General features: G+C 41.2%; 1 protein-coding gene across 11 annotated transcripts in view; it reads right to left on the reverse strand.

Moving 5' to 3' along the window:
• Positions 1 to 20,548, reverse strand: part of ANK2 (ankyrin 2) — a 204,382-nt gene that overhangs the window by 16,542 nt on the left and 167,292 nt on the right. For 10 of the 11 annotated variants that reach the window (XM_054066119.1, XM_054066110.1, XM_054066112.1 and 7 more), the window contains 7 exons: positions 20,274 to 20,478; positions 19,756 to 19,852; positions 16,435 to 16,663; positions 15,895 to 16,020; positions 13,409 to 13,531; positions 11,887 to 11,919; positions 10,009 to 10,030 (listed from right to left, as the gene is read on the reverse strand). In XM_054066119.1, the coding sequence (XP_053922094.1) occupies positions 10,009 to 10,030; positions 11,887 to 11,919; positions 13,409 to 13,531; positions 15,895 to 16,020; positions 16,435 to 16,663; positions 19,756 to 19,852; positions 20,274 to 20,478 (835 nt within the window). Of the gene's footprint in view, positions 1 to 1,280; positions 7,038 to 10,008; positions 10,031 to 11,886; positions 11,920 to 13,408; positions 13,532 to 15,894; positions 16,021 to 16,434; positions 16,664 to 19,755; positions 19,853 to 20,273; positions 20,479 to 20,548 lie in introns of all 11 variants that reach the window. The other variant, XM_054066109.1, reaches the window with a different exon arrangement.

Below are 20,548 nucleotides of genomic sequence, written 5' to 3' on the forward strand. Positions count from 1 at the left end.
TGATGAAGCTCAAGAAGGGGGAAAGTGCTCTTTTTCCTAACTGCTGCTCATCTAAAGGTGGGCAGGCTGTGACTACTGGGTAGCTGAAGGGAGGACCAAAAATAACCAGGTTAAAATAAAAACAACTTGATTTTTCAAAAGCACGGGACTGTCCAATCTAGACAAGGACTGAAGTGCCTACTGTGCCTTGTTTGGCCAAGCATTTTATTCTAAAACTTCATTCTAACATTAAATTGAAGATTTTAACCAAGTAAAGAGCCATAATTTTCCATGCCTCCCTTAGTAAATACCAAGAGAAATTCATCTGGGCTGGTGCTTCTACTTATGTTCTGTCTGTTGTAGGGACAGTTTTGTTCAAACAGTCCATATGGCACTTCTTGTTTTCGTTTGTATTTGAGATATCATTAAATGTCCGCCCCTTTCAAGTAGGGAGTGATACAAAATACTTAACCATGAAGGCGAGGAAAAATCAGATGTACATTCGCCAGTCTTCATTTATTTTGGTACTATGAGATTGACCATTCCTCCCATCCCCAAAGCTGCTTTGAGGATGGCAGAATTTGAGCTTTGATTTTCCCTAAATGCACACATGGATTGTGATAGCTCAGATTCAAGAAATTCCTCAGGGTTAATGATGTGCATGTTGCATTTTAGCTACTGGATTTCCATCTTGGCTACTCAGTACTAGTACACAAGTAGGTGAGAGGAAAACCAAACGCTGGAAAACTTGTTCTAAAGATACTGGTCCTGCAGAATTTTCTTAAGACATGAAAAAAGGAACATGAAAAACTTAATTGCTTAAAATTTCTGCAGATTTCTTTGTGTAACAGCTGAAAAGAAAATAAATTTGCCCCTCTCGGCTTCAATTAATGCCCAAATACTTCATTGTTAGTAAAAGTTAATGGTTAAGGATAGGGCCAGGGAAAGCCAAAAGCCAAAATGTGCAAGATCTGAGCAATCAGTTTAATGGTAAAATGATGCATTTGTTTAGAAGTGTTTTTCTTTCTTAAGGTAACACTTCCTATAAGCATTCATGGTTTGCAATCTTGAGATTGTTTCACAGATAAGAAAAACACAGACACAACACAAAAAAAACCCAAACACAGCTCATAGGGGGGAAAAAAAGTACACAACTAACCACCAAAAGCTTAAAAGAAAATGCCACACACATTACACGTATATACAGACACACCTACACACACATCCCAAAGAAAACAGAAAACCAAAGAGTTTAATTCATGACATGCGTCGCACAGGGAATCCCAGTTGTTGGCAAATACCTTCAGCATGGTCATGGACATTTTCATCAGGGATACGTTCAATCTGAGTCTCTATGGACTCATCCCAAATAGGTCTGGTGTCAAAGATGTCTTCAGGAACTGACTGCTGAGTCTCACTGGATGGCACATTTTCAATAACTGAAACTTCTAGGGCACTACTGCTTTCATCATCTGAAACTAATTCTTGTTCTCTCTCTGACTGCGTGAGTCTTTCCACTAATTTAGAAGCTTCATCACTAATTTCTTCAAAGAATTCTATGGAGTTTTTGTAAAGGTCAAAAAAATGTTCCTTACTTTCTTTTGTGGGGCTAAAAGGACTGTGGGAGGCTGTGGTGCTTCTGCTTTTAACTGGCAACCGTGATGAAAATACCTTGGGTCTTGCTGTTGTTGCCTCATCTGAGTCTAGCTCAAGATCCATCTCTCTCTCCCTCTCCCTGGTCTCTGCTTCTGCCTCAGCATAACTCCTAGCTTTTATGGAGCGTTTAGTCTTTGGGTCCACGGGAATACTTGCGTCAGATTCGGATTTACTTCGGTTATCTTGTTTCGTAGGTAGGTTGGTTGTCACGTCAAGGGCTTTGGGTGACTCTAGCTTGTGGGCTGATGTGTCTGGCTGTGGGTATTGTTGTTCAGCTTTTTGGAAAGCTGCTTTGACAGGAATTTTAGACTTTGGTTTTGCTTGGTCATCTTTTCCTTCACACTGCGAACCGTCTAGGCAGCAATCTGCAGGAAGGCTCTCGTCTTCCGATGGTTGCAATGATTGTGATGCAGCAGTAGCTGTTCTTACGGGAATTTTGGATTTGCTTTCACAAGAAGGCACTCTCTCCATTAGAGCAGTAGGGATTTCAATCACAGATCTCTGTTCCTCTGGCGAAGAGTCTGGGGACTCATCACCCTGTTCAGAACAAACCGATCTAGCGACTGTGCAAAAATCTAATTCATCTTCTACCACAGACTGCTCAGGAGAGGTAGGACAAGGCACCTGACTGCTATCAACCGTGTCAGTCTCCGTTCCGGAGAGGGGCTCAGCTTCAGAGGCAGCATTTTCTTTCTTTGGTGATTTTGAAGAAGCTGAAATACCCATTTTAATTGGAATTCTGGATTTAAGATCTGCTTTTGCAGTGCCTGTGCTGACACTTTCACCCGTCATTTCTTCTGATTTATCGCTAGACTCAGATTCTGGGGGTGAATATTTCAATGTATCTTTTTCTTGCATATCTAAGTCCCCTGATTCTGAAGGTGAAAATGGATCTGGTGAGCTCTTAAGCTCGGAAGATTCCACCTCTGCTGCTTCTGTTACTTCTTCAGATAAAGAAACTTCTTCCTGAGGCTGCTGCCCTACTTGGAAGAAATGAAAGCTTTCATCTGGGTAGTTCCTTTTGGTCATGTCAATGGCTCCACTTCTAGTCATTTCAAACAACTTTCCTTCCTGAAAAAGAAAAGGATTTTGCTCGCTCAGCGGTGTCCCTTCTTCAGTGGGTGTTCTGGCTGGTGTCGTATCTGGTGTTGTGCCTTGTGATCGCCGATCTACCATCAACCCAAATATCTTTTGTTCCTCTTCTTTCACCCGAGCTTCAAAAGCTTCATCATCTTCACGTATTTCACTCCACATGTCAGAATCCACGTCAGTTTTAGTGATGACAACTTGACTGATCAGTTTCTCTGTTTCAACTCCTGTATCCTCAAAGGCAGATTCAGCTAATTTTGTGGAATCTGAGGCTGAAGACCCTTGTGACGTTTTTTTAAATGCCTCCTCCGGTTTTGGTGCTATTTCCATATAGACTTCCTCTGAAGAGTGATATTCTCCACCTGTGCCTCTGCTAAGTAAAACTTCACTAGTCTGATCTCCTCCTTCAAGAGAATAGTTTTCCCTAGATAACAGACTCCGACCAGATCCTGTCTTACTTTCAGAGTCAGTAAAGAAATGTTCAGAAGACACGTTTTCATAAGGGCTTACTAGATAAGGAGCACTACTTTCAGCAGCGTCTGCTGCACAACTTTCAAGCTCCACTGTTTCAGTGGTAAGGGATGAATACTCTGGTAAGGGTTCCTCAGCGTGAATATCTCCTTGAGATGTTTCAAAACCGGTATCTGCTTTTCCCAAACCACTTCCCAAATCAGAACAGTCAGTGGTATCGTCTTCAGTCAGTTTGCCGTCTTGCGGTACAGAGTACCCGGTCATACCGTGTCCACAAGAACTATCGTCTGCTTTCTCAGACACAGCTCCTGTGGAAATGAGACCTGCGTGTGTGGTTTTGACATCTTTTTCAGTGGTGTCATATTGCTGTGCTGTTAGCGAAGACTCAATGCGAACTTCTTTTTGAGAACTGTCACCAATGGAATGACCCAGAGTGCTCCCAGACTGCGTGACTGGGGCACCGGGGCTAACTGTGTTGCTGTCGTCTGTGCTGTCACAGTTTGATTCCTTAGTTCCTGCTGATGCACAACCATCAGAATGACAAATGCGTGGTTCTCTTGTGGAAGCCTTACAGCTTTCCCCAAGGATGAGCGGTTCCTCTTTGTCATCTTCTGTGGACTCATCCTGTTCTGCTTTAACCGCACCTATCCTGACAGAGCACTGCTTTGAATCAATGGGCTTGAAACCTGCTTCATCGGGGCTAGAACTGGAGTCGGTCCTGGATGGTAATGGTGAGGGGGGCTGCACGCGTATCGCAGGCTCCATTAAGAGGCCTGAGTCAGCTTCTTTTTTCAGCTGAGTCAATTCAGGCTCACTTTCTGAAGAGGAAGAACTTTTTCTAGATTCAGCTGCAGTCATCACCACTGTAGGTGTGTCTTTTTCTTCTACAGCTGTTGACGCCGGTTCTTCAACTTCACGTGCCACTTCTGAATCAACAACCACAGAAGATTCATCTTGCTTACAATCCTTTTTGTAATCTCTCTTCTGTTTTGCTTCTTGTTCTAATTCATCAAACATTTTGATTTTGGTCACCATTTTGAACATCTCCTCTTCAGGGGTGAATCTCTTCTTTGGTTCGCTTTCTGAATCATCCTCTGGTTCTTCACTGACTTCAGGGATCACGGCCGACTTTGGTACGTTTGACAGTACCTGCGAGTCTGCTGTTTTAGGTGTGATTTCATAGCTAATTTCTTCAGAACTTGGAGTTTCAGGTGAAAGAGGACTTTTCCCTGAACTCTCCATAAGGGATGTTTGCTCTAGACTGTCATCGTCAGCACTTCCCTCAGGGTCACGGAGAATCCTGGAACGCACCGATGCCAGCTCTGGGCAGGCTTCTCCTTTGCTAAGAACAGGCTGAAGAGGACCCTGCCCCAAAATACCAGCCTTCGCTGGTTGTTCTACAGGGCTACTTTCAAGGGAATCGCGGCAGGGAGACTCTTTCATAGGACTGGGCTCCAAAGAATCAGGCGTTTTGTGTGATGAGTTATCTTCTAGCACTGGGCTTGCTTCCAGTGAGTCTTTATGACTTATAGCAAAAGAGTCATCTGCCACTGGGCTAAAGCTTTCACTATCATGGCTAGCAAGTGCAAGTTCCAATTTCTGGGGACTTATAACCTGCGAGCGCCGTGTTGCGGTTAGATCATTTTCTTTCTCTAAAGCAGTGTCATGTGTTTCAGAAGACTTAGTTAAATGTGCAGTGGTTCTGGATTCTTTATCCCTGCTAACATCTTTCATAATGGAAGCTGAGCTACTTTCTTTAAGTTTATCAGCCTCTTCTTCAGAGGCTGTAGGTACAAGCTCTTCTGATACACGGTCAGAATGAGACTTACTAGTCTCGGTAACAGCATCTAGCTGTCTTTCAGTAATACCTTTTTCATCTTCCTTCGGAGAGAGTTCCTTCGGAGAACATGGCTCTGCTGTTGTGTGTGCTCTAGCTGTTCCTTTAGCTTCTTCAATTTGCCCGTCAGCTTTCTTTGGTGAGAACGAAAGGCTTTCAGGGCTGGTTTCTGGAGTCTCTGCCAGTCCCTCGTGCTTATAACTTTCCTCAGAGCTGATCTGAGGGGTTCCATCAAGTAGGCTACCTGGAGAATCAGCCACACCTTCGTGTTTAAGGCTCTCTGAGCTCCCATCAAAAGCAGCACTTTGCAGAGAAAGAGCAGGAAGGAATCCATCTTTCACATACTCTGTGGGAAAAGCAACACTGAAAGGACTGGTCAGTACTTGCTCCAAGTTAAGCTCTCCCTCCTCTGTCACTGAAAGGTGTCGGAACTGTTGATATTTGTCATTATCCTCCAGTTCTTCTTTAATGACATCAGAAAAGTCTGTTGAGGTTTTTCTGTCAGGGCTGATCTGGAAGTCAGTATCTCCTTGGTCATCAGAAGTCCTGCCCATCACAGCTCCTGTGTCCTTGGTACTTTCATCACTGGATACTGGAGGGAGAGGTTCTACTGTTTTTTTGCTGCTCTTCTCTTTTACCTGGTCTTTTCCTACGGTTTTCTTGGTACTTTCGACAGTAGAAGTTTGTGGTTTTCCTTTTTTTGATGGCGGCTCTTTCTCTGCTTTTAATGTCGTGCTTTGTTTGTCCTTCTGTTTCTCTGTCTTGTGGGTTAACACTCGCTTTGTTTCACTTTGTGAAGAAACTGGTTTTCTCCGGGTTGTCTCCTTCTCAGGGACCTGTTGCTTCTGTTTGACAGATTTGTGCTCAAACAGTCCAGATATGTTCTTGGATGGGTCTTGGCCTGACTGGAAAGCTTTCATCAGTTCACGAACTGACATGGTTTCTTCAAGTCTTTCTGTCTTAGAAGAAGGTGAAACAGGAGGTTGTGCTTTGTGTGGTACTGGTTTTTTGACTGGTACCGGTTTTTTAGAAGCCTTTTCAGCAGTGGCTTCTCTTGTTTGAATTCTGACAGGTAGTTTTGACCGTATTTTTTGTTCATCTTCCACTCGTTTCTGAAGAGCTTTAACTTTATCTTTTATTGAGCCAATAGGAGTTTCCTCTATGACAGGGGATACAGCTTTAGCCTCAGGAGCAGCTGTCACTGTTAAGCCTGGTTCCTCACCTTGTGCCTCATTTGAAGTTAACTTTGTTACTCCTGGTCCTTCACTGCTGTGCGTCTTGCCTTCCTTTTGCTTTTGCTTGTCTCTTAATTTTGTCCTAGCCGGCTTTTTAATTTCTAAGGATGGCTTGTGTTGTTCCTTTGGACTTACTGCTTTAGTTGTTGGAGGCTCCTGCCCTTCTTTTTCAGAATCCCTGCTTATTACTACAGCTTCAAATCGCTCTTCTACTATGTCTTCCTGTAAGGCTTGTGGCTGTACCTCATGGAGAGAAACATACGTTTTTAAATCCTCTGCAAGGTAATCTACCATTCCTGTCATGTCTGGCTTCTCCTTTTCTCTTGTCCCTTTGTCTACCCTGACTTCTACACAGGTAGGTTCAGTGACTTCTAAAGGAGCATTTCTTCTGGCCTCTTCAATTTCTTCATCGCTGACAATGACCCATTCTTCTTCTTCAAGTTCCTGTTTGGAAGGAGATTTCGGCAAACTGTGTTCTCTGGTATAGGATCCACCTCTCAGAATTTCATTTACTTTTTCTAAGTCTTCTTTCACTCTTTCAACTATTTCAAAAGGCTCTCCTGGCTCTTCTTCAGTGGCTTTTCCAAGATCTCTCACTTTAATGGAGCCTGATTTATCAGAAGGGTCAGTTGTCAAGATGGCAGTCATTTTGATCAGATCTTGTTTCATCTCAGAAACTTCAGACAACAGGTCTGGACTGGCTAGAACAGGGACTTCATTAACCAGATGGCTTTTCAGGATAGATGTTTCTGTAGATTCTGTCTCGTCATCTTTGATGCGAATGAAAAAACATTGAAAGTAAAATGGAAATCAAAAATAGAGATTGGAAAATGTAATCAGGACTGAAAATGACAGTCTTTGGTTGCAGTGGAAGGAAGGTCAACAAAATGGGCCGGGAATGGTGGATCCACAAGATCTGAGGGTACAAGAGCAAAGCAAAGCTAACGGGGGGAGGAGGGAAACAAAAAAAAGACCAAACTAAAAAAAATGAAAAGGAAAAATGGCAGGAAATAACTTGCTTAACTTTATCAATAGAGCACAACCACACATACGTTATCAGAGCCGTAACAAACCAAATCAGGACACCACTGAAAAAAAACCAACCCAAAACAACCACAAAGTTTCAAATTAAAAACGGAAGAAACACAGTGAAGTTACACAAAGATAGGCATCTCAAGATTGTTCAGATGTTACAGATCAATGTTCAAATAAAAATAAACAAGAAAAAGGGGGGAAAGCATCAGAACTGATTGAAAGTCGATTTCCTCTAAGAGAAAGCCAGTGTTAGCAAACTGTCAGAGTAACACTCGGTTAACTAACATTTTTTTGTTTTGTTTTCTTAATGACTCAAATAACAAGTTAAAAGTACTTCTGCAGGAATCTAAAATACGACCAAATCTGTCGAGATCTGAATCAGCTGCAAACCGGCATTTCATCTAAGGGGATTTCACACCTAAACAATGAAACAAACATTCTTTGGTTTTAGAGGCATGGTCCTTTCCTTGGAACATCCTCATTGACAACTAATGAATCGACTGAGGAAAGAGAGGACAGAGAAGAAAAGGAGAGAGAAGAAGAAAAAACTGTGAATCAACTTAGAAGTGATTTCAAAGTTTTCAAAAATGTAATGTATGGCAACCAAAAATCAGAGACAGTCACACTAGACACACACATACAATCCATGTAAGGCAAGTTATTTCCATGCAAAGCAAAGGTGTCGCAAATGCTGCTGGGTATGTAGGTTTGGTTAAAAAACAGTAGCTCTCAAAAGTAATCATATAAATTAAAGATACATGAAAATACCATAACACATACTGTGGTGAAATATTTGGTCTGTGCGATTGATATAGAGTAGCTGGATGTGGGTAATTCCCACTGTGCCATAACTGCCTGCTGGGAGTATGCGATTTCAGGAAAATGTGTATTGAAGAGAATGAAACACTGGAGGGCTGAAGCGAATTATGAACAGGATGTGATGCTTAGAAATTACAGTTTTACATTTTTCTTTTAAGGCAGTATCATAACAAAAGACTTGACTCTGCACCCTAGCCTAAAAGTCAAAGCAGTAACGCAACTAAGGAGAATCTAAGCAATACCCAAGCATAAGGAGGATTTCTTCACACTGAGGGTGGGGAGGCCCTGGCCCAGGTTGCCCAGAGCAGCCGTGGCTGCCCCATCCCTGGAGGTGTTCCAGGCCAGGTTGGAAGGGGCTCGGAGCTCCTGATCCAGTGGGAGGTGTCTCTGCCCATGGCAGGGGGTGGGACTGGGTGGGCTTTGAGGTCCCTTCCAGCCCAAACTATTCTATGATTCTGTAAATACCTACTTATCTGTATTTCTTTCTCTTGTGAGTAGTGAATGCTAAATGTTTGTGCGGTACACTAGGTATAACCAGATTGCTAGCGGTGATTTTGGTGCCGAAAATTTGCTCTAGCACATACTGCAATGCTTTAAATACGTAAATGCATCTATATTGTAATGCATATGTTCCTAAATGCCAAAGGGATAGCTGACTGACTGGCCAGAAAGCCTGAAGCAAAGAAGCTCCAGTGGGAGGCAAAACACAAGTGCTATCTGCACAGTGTGTGCTTAGTAGCGAGAATTGCTTGCCGGGGTCCTCTGTGGCCTTGTGTCAGAGCAAGGAAGCAGGGAATTACTACTAGAGAAAAACAAGAGAACTCCTATATGGTCAGGACTGGTCAGTACTAGGGTGTGTCTTTTCCACCTTGATAAAATTTATCATCTTGGTATAAATAATAATGGATCAGAGGAAACATCTGATACTAATAATGTTGATAATCACAGTGCACACTGTTTCCCACCCCGTTATTAGCTATTTTGTCATCCTGGTGACCTCTCTCCTCTCTATGAGGCATTTCTGCTGTAGACAAAGGAGGTGATAGAGGAATGATCATTTGACCCTCAGGATCATGGTGCTGTTGTCTTTACAGTTAAAGCATGTACATAGTACATCAAGACTAAATAACCTCAAAATGCAACATAGGAAAAACAGCTTTAAACTGGAAACAAAGCAGAAATCGATCTTTTCCTAAACCAGTGTACAAAATCACTACATTTAAACCCAGCTCTTTTTAGAAGTACTCTTCAGGTTGACTAGATGTTTATTTGATTTGCATCTTTATCGAAGGAGATCGTTGGCACCGAGAACCCTTTGCCCTCAGTTTCTGCTATCAGTGGCCTGATTCTGTAGGTGCAAAGGGCAGGCGGTGCTGCACCGAGCCCAACATCTGGATTTCACCACAGTAAGGGGTGGGGTGGGGAGGGAAGGGTTAAACAATTACTTTGGACAGTATCGCTTTTTTTGCATGGCTGTATTTCATGAGTTTAATGAAATATGGTGGAGTATTAATTACATTGTCATTAAAAGCGATACTGTCCTTTATCTCAAATATGAGGCAAGAAGGTGCGTCAACAAATAGACAAAACAAAACAATGGAGGGATGAGCATCCATACAAGCAAAATAGCAATAGCGGGATCACTAGGGATGTCAAAGGAAAGTAAATGCTTAGATGAACTGGTTTAATTACTTGTTAATTTATACATTAAAATGCATTTAATTTGATAGCTGCTTTGGTATTAAATTGTTTTCATTACACTTTTAAAGTATTGATGATATTAGCAATAGCAGTTAAAGCTTAGCTCTCGTTCATGCTTATCTTTATTCTTAACAGTCTTTCATACAAACTGCACTGTAACACTTTCCAAAAAGAAGAAAATCTTACTTTTTTCGGAAGTCATATCAACCTGGAAGAGAAAAAAAAGAGGCAAATTTAAAAGCTTGAATATAATCATTATGTATAAAGTCACTAGTAAAGTAGTACAGGTGGAGTCAAATATACTGGATATGTGGAGAGACAAATTCATTGACTTAAATGACAGTATTTAAGGTAATGGTAAAAGAGTGGCTTAATTTATTTAATGTTTCTAATAACAGAAAAAATGGTTACTTTGCTGTAGTTACAGTCAAGAGCGGATGCAAAATATGCAGTATATTTTCCTCTAAACGTGTCTAGCAGCACAGAGGACCCAGGCTTTAGTAACATCACTGGGCCTGTCATTGCATTGTTCTTGATTTATTTCTTCCTGTCTAAAGCAAAAAAAATCCCATGTGGCCATCTGAAGGGCAGTGTCCCACCTGGAATGCAACTGGTAGGCTTTACAAAGAGTTCCTTTGTACATATCCATTCTGAGATCATGGTTTGTGGTTTTGCCTCTGTACTTTGTGAGGCTGAAAAGCAGGTGCAGAACTGACTGCAGGCTGGTGGCCGCCCGAGGCAAGAACCAGCGCTGGATGCCACTAATAGCTATTGACACCTCCACATGGAAGCGGGAATGGCCCTCAGAGACACCTTTTTAATTTTTCAGACTGTATTTGGGTATAGATTGAAAAAACAATATGATTTTACTGCTACTCAAAAGAAAACACAGCCTCCACCCAAAAACATGAAAAAAATTCTACAAGACTACAAAAATGCAAGGAGCAAATATTGGAAAGTTGCCTTGCAGTTTGACTTTCTTCAGCTCTGCTAGCACTATCATTTGTCCACACAGACAAAAAAAATGTTGGTTGTTGTGTAAATGTGGATATGAAAAGGGTGTAAAGTTAAAAGCAGCACTAAACATTGAATTTCTTATACAAACTTGTGGGAGGATGACTGTGAGGAACAAAACTCAGCTATGCGGTCAATACAATAGACTGAGTGCGCTACAGCCCCCAGACACTTCCTCAGTGAGCACTGAAAAGGTTTTACTAATTTAAAGGTATTCTTTATAAAGATAAATGCAATAGATTGTCTCGCTTAAGATATTACTAATTCTTGCTTGTCCACAAAGTGAAAATGAATACAAGTAAATCACAGGCAACACTTAAGCATTCATAGACGCTTCACAATCAGGTAGGCGCAGGTTATTAAACCCAACCACCAGCATGGGGGCTGGGAGTGGGGGGGGAAGCTGGGCACATTTCTCCATTAAGATGCAATTTGGTTTATGCTAAAGATGAAGACTTCACAGCTTTTACTTGGAGTAAACTTACTTGTGACTTCTGGGTTCAAACTGATTCTGTTTTCAGAATTGGATTTCAGTAATCCAACTCGGAAATCTGTGAGGTCTGTGGCATGTTACAAATGGATGAGATGTGTGAACTGCAGCCCTTTCTTGATTCTGAACCCTTCAGACCAGTCTTGTAGCAACCTTACATTAATTTTAGGATGCGGGATGGTTCTCAGAATCAGAAAAACCTCCCCACGTTTTTCTGCTGCCGAGAATAATGCTTAAAGAAATACACTCGTATGGCTTATTCTTCAGCAAAGTAACTTTTAAAACATTAAAGCGCTGTTTTAAAAGCAAAATGAACTGTTATGCACCTCCAGCACCAGTGCATGTGAATTAGTAAAACTTGAATTTTAACGCAGGGAGAGTTAAAGTCAGTAAATTCCAAAAGTGAGCCTGTGCGAGAGCCTTCTAAGTGCACGTCAGTGTTTCTGTAGCACTGAGCTGATGATCGATGCACCTCCTTCATTACAGATTTCCAGGCTTTATCTGTTAGTTGTGCTTTAGCACTATGCATAAGCAAGAACATGCTGTTAGAGCAACGTTACCTCCTCTTCTTGTTCTTGATCGGATTCTGATTCCTTTCAGTTCCAAAATGCCATGCAAAAAGAGAAGGGGAAAACACAGCAGGCAAAATGCAGATTTTTTAGGATAGTAGGAAGACGTAACCCCTGACAATATTTAACAGCAAACAAGAAAATGCCGTACTATTCTGCAGTTGATTTCTTACATCAAAAAGCAGTAAAACTCAACTGTCAGTTTAAAACATACAAGGCTACAGAATCAAGCAAAGTGCACACAGACAAGTTGCTTCTGGCCGTTATACCAGAACTTAATATCCATACATGCTTTTGCATCCATAAATTAGCACAAATAAATACTTGAAACAGTTTATGTAACCGATTTAGAGCTGAAATATGTCGAGATGTGCTATTTGTAAATTATAGAAAAATGCTATAATAAAAGTGATATTGTATGCTAACAATGCTGAGGAAAGAAAAAAAAAGAACACCAACAGGCAAGACTTTGGACAAACAGCCTCATACATTCCTAAAAGGCGCACAGCTTCTAATCTAATCAGGACAGTAAAAAATCTGAGTTATCACAGAATAGTAATAAACCAACTCCTTCGAAGGAAACAAGCGCTGCTTCATATCTGATCTCACTTAGGTAGAAATCAAGGGTACCCCGTTGATTTATGGGAATGCAGCTGGTCTCAATCTTGTTATTTATACTAACTCACACTGGAGTTTTCCGCTCCTTTTTCTGACCCTGCTGTCAGACCATTTACTCCCCTGGGTGCATTAATAACAGTTGTAACAATATTCTGAAGAAAGCCCATTTACACAATGTAAATGGCCTCTTGAGAGATTTGATCAGATGTAGGAAGAAAAGCCAGTGCCAAAAGCCACCACAGGATTAAAATCTACCCTAAGGAAATACTTCGGGCACTGCTATAAAATTCAGAATTCTAGAGCTCCTCTGCTATCACCACAGATAAACACGGCAGCTAAAAATGCTACCGCAAAGCCCACGAACTTTCAAGTTGGCAAATGAAAAAACTGACAATTTTTAGTCCTTCTGTACTTCATTCCTCAAGAAGGTCTACAGACATTGTCCTTACACTCTGTGAAGCTTTCTCTCCAGAGAGGTGTCTTCAAGCGTGGTTGGACAGTGTGGGAAGGCTTTGGTAAACTAAAAACTGAACCTGGAGGCACTCAGAGTCCCAGACCTGTCTCGCCCCTGAACACAGTCTGGGTCCAATTCCTGCATGAAATAAGATTAGCAGAGATCTCGTGCAACACCAAATGAAGCCGTGGAGCTACCTAGTGCAAACTGGGCTTTTCTCTCCCTTCTCTCATCTCATTCCAAGTCGTCAGGGATTATTCAGTGATCTTTCTGAACACTGGCATTAGAAGTTCCAAGACCAGCTGAAAGCCCTTGGGTGGTATTCATTCATCTTTACAACGCCTGCCTACAAAGCTTTACCAATGTTTTGCCCTCCCTCTCATTTCTTGTTTACATTCTAATGCTGATGACAGCAATCAAGACAGTACGATTTCACAGTACCTTTGTGTAAATGGGTAAAGTGATGTTTAAATTACATATGGCTTGATGAACGAGGCCTCTTGTAGATTTTGGTTCCTTCATGAATGACAATCGTCCGCAGGGTTCCTGGGTGGTATCACGCACCTGACAGAGCAAACGTCCAGACATTTAACCTGTTATTTTGCTATTTTGCTCTATGATTATTTGTATTTAGCAGAAGGAGCCTAGATGATGTGAGAGAAAAACTCCACGTAGGCAAAAATAATCCATTTTCTCTTTGTGGTTTTTTTTTTTGCTTGTTTATAAATGTACATACGGGTGTATTTGTGCATCAAAGCAAGAGAAGACACAACCGTGCACATGCTTACACATCAGAAACTTACTTACAGAGGGCAGTCCTATCGCTGCAACCACAGTCTCAAAAGAACAGAGACGTTCCAGCTTGACTGGGCTTCTGTGATAGCTTACAATGCCCATTTTTCACTGAAACACTCCCCAAACTTCAAAGTCTTTGCATTAATTGACAAAAGGAACAGAGTTATTTTCCCTCATACGGCAAGAATACCTATTTATGCTGGTATTAGAATTATATTATATTATATTATATTATATTATATTATATTATATTATATTACATTATATTATTTTGTGCCAAGTGGCTGAAAATGGTGTAGGATTACACCTAAAATTTCTTCTCTTAAAAAACTGTTTTTTCAATATACTGATAAATCCTAGTCTTGGAATGAAGAAATTTGCTGGAATATATTGACAAGTGTGACCATTTCTGTCTACAAAAGACACCACCTCATGCCACACTTCTATGATTTTGCAGTGAATCTCTTTTACAGTTGTTAGTTGAAACAAGTACAAGCACTTAGAACTTAAGATAGCAGAGACGTAGTTCTAGCTTTCGTACGTAACATCAGTGGGATTACATATGATTTCACAGAAGCAAAAACAACTGAAAGCATTACCTTAGTCTCGGTTTTCTGAACTGAATAAATGTTAAGATTAGATACATGTGTGTTAACATTATCAGACTGAAATTACTAGATGCAAAGACACACATGTTTTTGAACATATCTTGGAAAATCCATCATGATCAAAGAGGTGGTGGCATGGGTAAAGTTCTAAATTAAAACAAGCTTACAAAATATTGCTGGAAAGAGGGGAGGGAGTTTAAACATCATCCAGCAGCATACAGGAAATTTAATACTGTGAGCAAGTGGGTTGATTTTCTCCCCTTTTGGGAAGTTTGATAGGACAAGAGGAAATGGCCTCAAGTCGCACCAGGAGGAGTTTACATTAGATATTTGGAAAAATTTCTTCAGTAAAAGGGTTGTCAAGCCCTGGCAGAGGCTGCCCAGGGCAGTGGTGGAGTCTCTGTACCTGGCGGGCTTCAAACAACATGTAGAGGTGGCACTTTGGGACACGGTTTAGCAGGCACGGTGGGGTTGGGCTGGCGGGTGGAGTGGGTGAGGTTAGAGCTCCTTTCCAGCCTTAATGATCTTAAGTTTCCATTCATAAAGCATTTCTCTAAAGCTGTTTTTTGTAGCGGCAGCAGTGTACCCTGTTGTAGTCGGGATGTCCCGGGAGAAGGAAAAGTTTATGATAAGAGGTTTGCTGTGCCCTCTGCATCTCTCAAGGAGAAAGGGTGATGATGGCTCGGTGGCCCTCTCTGCTGCCAGCACAGGCCACTGCCAGACCATGTCTTACATGACATGCTTCTGCCTGCAGAGCACACGGGTGATGCAGACGAGCCCCGTGGTGTTTACGGCAGTGGGTTGACAGCTCGGGCTAAAGCATTCGTTAATTTTAGACAAACAGAGGGGTTTGGTGCGCCTTTTGTTTTACAAACTTTAATACATCAAAGTGTTTAAAATAGAACAGAACACTAATACAAACTACAGGGATAAAATCAGGTTGCAGTTGGGAATTTGTCAAAAATAATTACGTCCTTTTTCATTTGTTCGCAAAAATATGGTTAAAAGCAGAACTTGAAATATCCCAAAAGGAGTCATGTTTTCTTTACTGCACCCCCAAGGAAGCTGAGCGCTGCCACCAACAGGAGGGTGACTGGTTGAAGAACAGTTTAATCTGTATTTACAGCCATATGGATATTTACAAGCGTAGGGTCCAGTGACCACATTTTGATAGACTTCCGCCAATTCTACAATGTCTTCTGACACTTTTCTGCAGTTCCTGCAATCTTCCATTTTATATATTGAGCCATAGTACAGAAAAACAAACAAGATTTAACTTAATCAGCTCTTTAGATTATTAGGTAGAGAAGGGGATTCCTAGAAGTACCATTTTGATGTCTGAAAGAATGATGGGAACACACGCGGACCACAGGCACAGAAAATTATATTTATTACTAAATCTTAGGGAGCCACTCTGGTTGTTTTGACTACCATTTTATCATAAAATAATTGGGAGCTGCTCCTCAGTTTATTGTAAACTCAGAAGTAGCCAACAAATAAAACTACAATCTGTAGCTTCCTTACCTTAACAAACAGAGGAAGTCGATTTTCTTTGAAGGCAAAAAAACTGAATATATGATGTTGTCCACTCTTTGTTAGTGGCACCAAATTGCCAAAGCAGTCAACATAAATGGGTTTTCCTTCTAATACCTATTGGAAATGAAGAACAAGCAAAGCAGCTATTAATCACAGTGAGGTGGTTTGGATTCCTTCTTAAGCATAATTCTACAGCAGCTTCTTCAAATGCTAGGACTTGTCAGCATTTACAAGATTTGTCATATGCAGTTACCCAAAATCTGTGGAAACAGTTCAGATCATTACATTCCAGATGGAACACACTGTTGATTTGATAACAAGAGCATGACACTATAAATGACAAAATGAGTATTCTTCTGTATTTGCCATCTCCTTGAATCCAGCTTAAGGTTCCTGCTACCTCTGTCTTTAACTGCTGAGGACTGCCCTGAGAACACACTGGATGTCCCATTTGAATCCCATTTGTGGTAGATGGAAGGCAGAAAATATTAGCTTAAAAACAGAAAATGGAGAAAACTGGTTTGGTACCTCTACATCCCTGCTTCTGGCAACTTCAGCAAAGTTTTCTTGTTGTTCTAGAGTTTTATCCACTTTGTCATCTGTCATGCAAAAACATCTTAATCGTGCTTCAATGGGGTCATGCGATTTGGCAAACACCACAAATTTGGCCATGTAGGGGACGCAGATAATCTCTCTGTACACTTGGGACGCAAAAGTAACAGATTCTTGTGTCTGTCGACAGTCTATCAACCAGAATCTGTGAAAGAAAATGAAGAGTTTTGTAATCAGCACAGAAAGATTTAATCAAGAAAATTTTATGTTTTCCCATCTGGGATTTGACAAGTCAGAACACAGGAAAAGACTGGTTACCGTTTGGGAAGAACAGGCTAAGAGTGCTCATGGTTCCCCCCGTGCATTTAGGAGAATGAAGCAAAAGCAACAGGGAAAGCATCTGGACCTGTGCTTACTCCCCTGAATACCTGAGGAAAATCCTTCACAGTGCCTCCTGCTGCACAAATTCCAGGTCATTGTTTACCTTTCTGATAAGATCTTGCTCATCTGGAAGCTGAAAACAAACTTCTGACCTGAGAGGAATGCAGCGATATAGATATTTCTAGATCTGAGCGAGGTTATATGTTTAAAACCCCGAAAGCAGGTGTGTCCACATCCAGTCCCTCCTGCTCTTGCCTCCCAGAGGCCATGCTCACCACTGACTCACTTATCATCGCTGTTTCTAACACGCCGTGTTACGGACAGCATTCTGAACTCCTCCAGGGCTGGGGACTCCACCGCTGCCAACGCTTCAGCTCTCTGTCAGTAAAGACATTTTTCCTAATATCCAATCTAACCCTCCCCTGGCACAAATTAAGGCCATTTCCTCTTGTCCTGTCGCCTGTCACTTGGGAGACCAGCCCAGCCCCCACATCGCTGCAACCTCCTTTCAGGTTCATTGTCTCTTCTCCTCCTTATCCCTTTGTCAAGATGACTGAACTGTTATATTTTGCAAAGGTAACAATTATCACTTAAAATAATTTTACTTCTACTCCCCAACATAACGGCAGAAATGCACCAAGTGTTTTTTGTGGAGTAACACATACTGCCTTCCTTCCCAGATACCACTTCATGGAGTTTCTCTGTGGAGCTGGAGACTTATCTTTTCATTAGAATTCCCTGTGTGGGTGAAAAGCACACTGGAATTTTACACCCGTAGGATGGAGACTGAAGTCATGAGAGGTCAAGAACACCTCAAAAGCTCATCTAATCTACAAGGGAGCTCATTACTTACTGTAGATTACATGGTATTACAACCCACAAAGCATACCTTTCGAGTGTGATTTCTCTGGTCTTATTCATCTGCAGGGTGAACAATAGGGAGTTTCACACTGTGCTTACTGTTAGAGCATTTCTCAAACACATTGGCTAAAAAAACAGGCTGATGATGGCATTTGAAAGGGAGAAAGTACATTTGGGACATACAGGCTCTGCAGATTTTTTGTGGGTGGGAGAATTATGCTGTGCTGGACTCAACTGGAGAGGCTGTATCCTCTGGGAAATCACCATGCTCAAAAGATTTGCTGTCATACACCAGGGGCTAAAAAGACCAAACAGACGCTACATTTTTTTTTTTAAGAAGCTGCAGCTTGGGAAATGGGAAACAGCTCTGCCTCAAAGTCTGCAGGTTAATTCACATCCATTTTGGATAAATATATTCCCAAGTTCATGTTAGTTTTATCAGTGGGGAAACTGTTCTCCGTCATTAATGATTTAATGAGACATAAATGAGTTCCTGTGAATCGCAAACAGTCAGGAATGAGCTGATTCTCAGCAGGGCACAAAGGCAGATGCACTTTAAACCAGGCACGAGTGAAGAAATTCAGGTTAGTCTGTCCTTCAGCAAAGAACATAATTAATTCTCTGACTGTAACTACATGAAAAATCCCATTTTCTAACTTTAACACCATTTAAAGAAGTTTGGATTAAAGTAGTCTGTTGAACATTCATTTAGATTAAAAAGAAGAGGGAAACCAAATCTCTACACAGCGCCCTGCCTACACCACAGAACATTAGCAATAGGAATCAATTTTAATGTCATCAGTGGGATTGGGAAACATTTAATACAAATACAGACTGTAGTTCCATAAACTGTCACCCTCGTTCTGGCTGTATTTCACGTGTAGCCCTGCTGGAGACTTCAACGTATTAAGGCCTTTGACCTCTTAAACTCTGCATCTTGTCTCCACGCTTGGTTCTTTAACTTAATCTTTAAGTTAGCCCTTTAAGCAGAAGCCTGCAGCTGCAGATGGGAGCTAAAACACACTTAAATATCTCCCTCTTGTGGTGACTGTGAAAGAAAAACGTTTACTTGAACTGAAAAGAAGTTGCACATAAGCAAAGCATCCAGCTTAATGGAAAGAAAGGCATTTCCAAACTGAGACAGAACAGAAAAACGATAATTTATTTTGCCTAACATTATACCGTAGGTCAGACTGCAAAAGCTGCTCTTTATTTTAATGTTTAATAAATTATTTAATTAAATAGCAAACCTAATCTCATAGTAACACCTGCTCTGGACACTGGAGGTTTGCACTAAAGGGAACTCATTGATTTTCATGGGCAAGTTATCCAAGATTTTCCTAACTGCACCCATGAATGTAATACTTTCCAGGTCATGGACTGCGTCTCCTATTACAGAAAAGGAGATTTTTGAGCATTTCTGTGACACACATACATACATATATATATTCAATATGAAATTCTGTTTTCAGAAACACAATTAAATCTCATCACAGGAACAGATGGTTGGAAGGGATTCTCCTATATCACAGCCTGGTACACCTACAGGCCCTCCTGCTTCATTTCTCATTTGCTGGATATTCTGGAAGCAAGATGCAGAATGAACCACCCAAAACAGGGATATCTGTTTCCATGGAATTTTGCATATTTCTGAATCTGGGAGAGAAGGAGGATTCAAAACGAAACCAGATTTTCTCTAACTACCTGAAAATCGAACTGTCTCTTGGGTGACTATAGCAGAAAAATAAGTTGATCATTAATCTGTTTCCGGGATCGCAGCAGGTGCTGGCTGCAAAGGACTTAAACAGCTGAGGTAAAAATGAGAAGAACATCAATTTCTTTCTGCTGGTACAGACTGTAGAGCTTAACAGCTCTTGTTCATCATCTGTCTTGGCTGGGAGGCTCAGGGCTTCCAAAATACCTCACCAGTTGGTTCACAGAATGTCTATGTTCCTTCTACTATGTCAACTAAAATAGTTTCAAGAAAATACTTGCTGAAAAAAGACATGCACTTGAAAGAGGCCCTGTAAAACTCGTGTGGTGTTGTGTAGGTACCTGGCAGACACGTTTGTTGTGAAGGAAACGCATTCATTAACGAATGTCAGTGGTGTTGTTCCAGTGATGTCTTCCCACTGGGCAGGGGTGGTTCCTCCTGAAATGACAGAGGTTTTAAAGAACATTAAAACCAAGCAACTCTGCAACTTTCTTGCATCTAAGAAGTATTTTATACACTTATGAGCTTTTAATTGCTACGAAACCAGTAATGATCCCAGACGCGCCTTCTCTTTAAGTCCACGTTACTCTACTAATGCTGGAAGGACTGTATGGGTTTCCCAAAAGCAAAACAAAGCATCCAAATGTTTTCCAAACAATGAGTCCTGTAGCACAGCTGCAGAAATGTTAAGAGGGTAGAATTTTGTGGCAAAAGATGTAATTTATTAGAAATTTCTTTTGTTCATTTTAGACTTTTCACACACGTGGGGCAAAATCGGCCCAGGAATAATAAGATACTCAACCCACAATGAGTGACAAGTTCAAGATGTACATTAAAAGCTCTAGAATTTACATCCTACCTGTTATGCTGCATAGTAACCTTAAAGTGGGTGTGTCGCCTCCATAACCATTCATCATCCCATCACTGGAGGCCTTGGGGACGGGAATCGTCATCGTGATGGGTTTATGGAACTTCCTTCTCCTGGGCTCCAGTGTGACTATAGGACTGAAGGTTGCCTTGTTGCCTAAAATCTTCTTTATAAGTTCAGTATGCATAGGTTGAGCCTTTCCAAAGAAAAAGACAGTAACAGAATAGTTACTTGAAATCAGTTTAATGAGCATGCAAAGAACTGGG

This window comes from Cuculus canorus, chromosome 4 (assembly GCF_017976375.1).
Source record: "Cuculus canorus isolate bCucCan1 chromosome 4, bCucCan1.pri, whole genome shotgun sequence".
Classification (NCBI taxonomy): domain Eukaryota; kingdom Metazoa; phylum Chordata; class Aves; order Cuculiformes; family Cuculidae; genus Cuculus; species Cuculus canorus.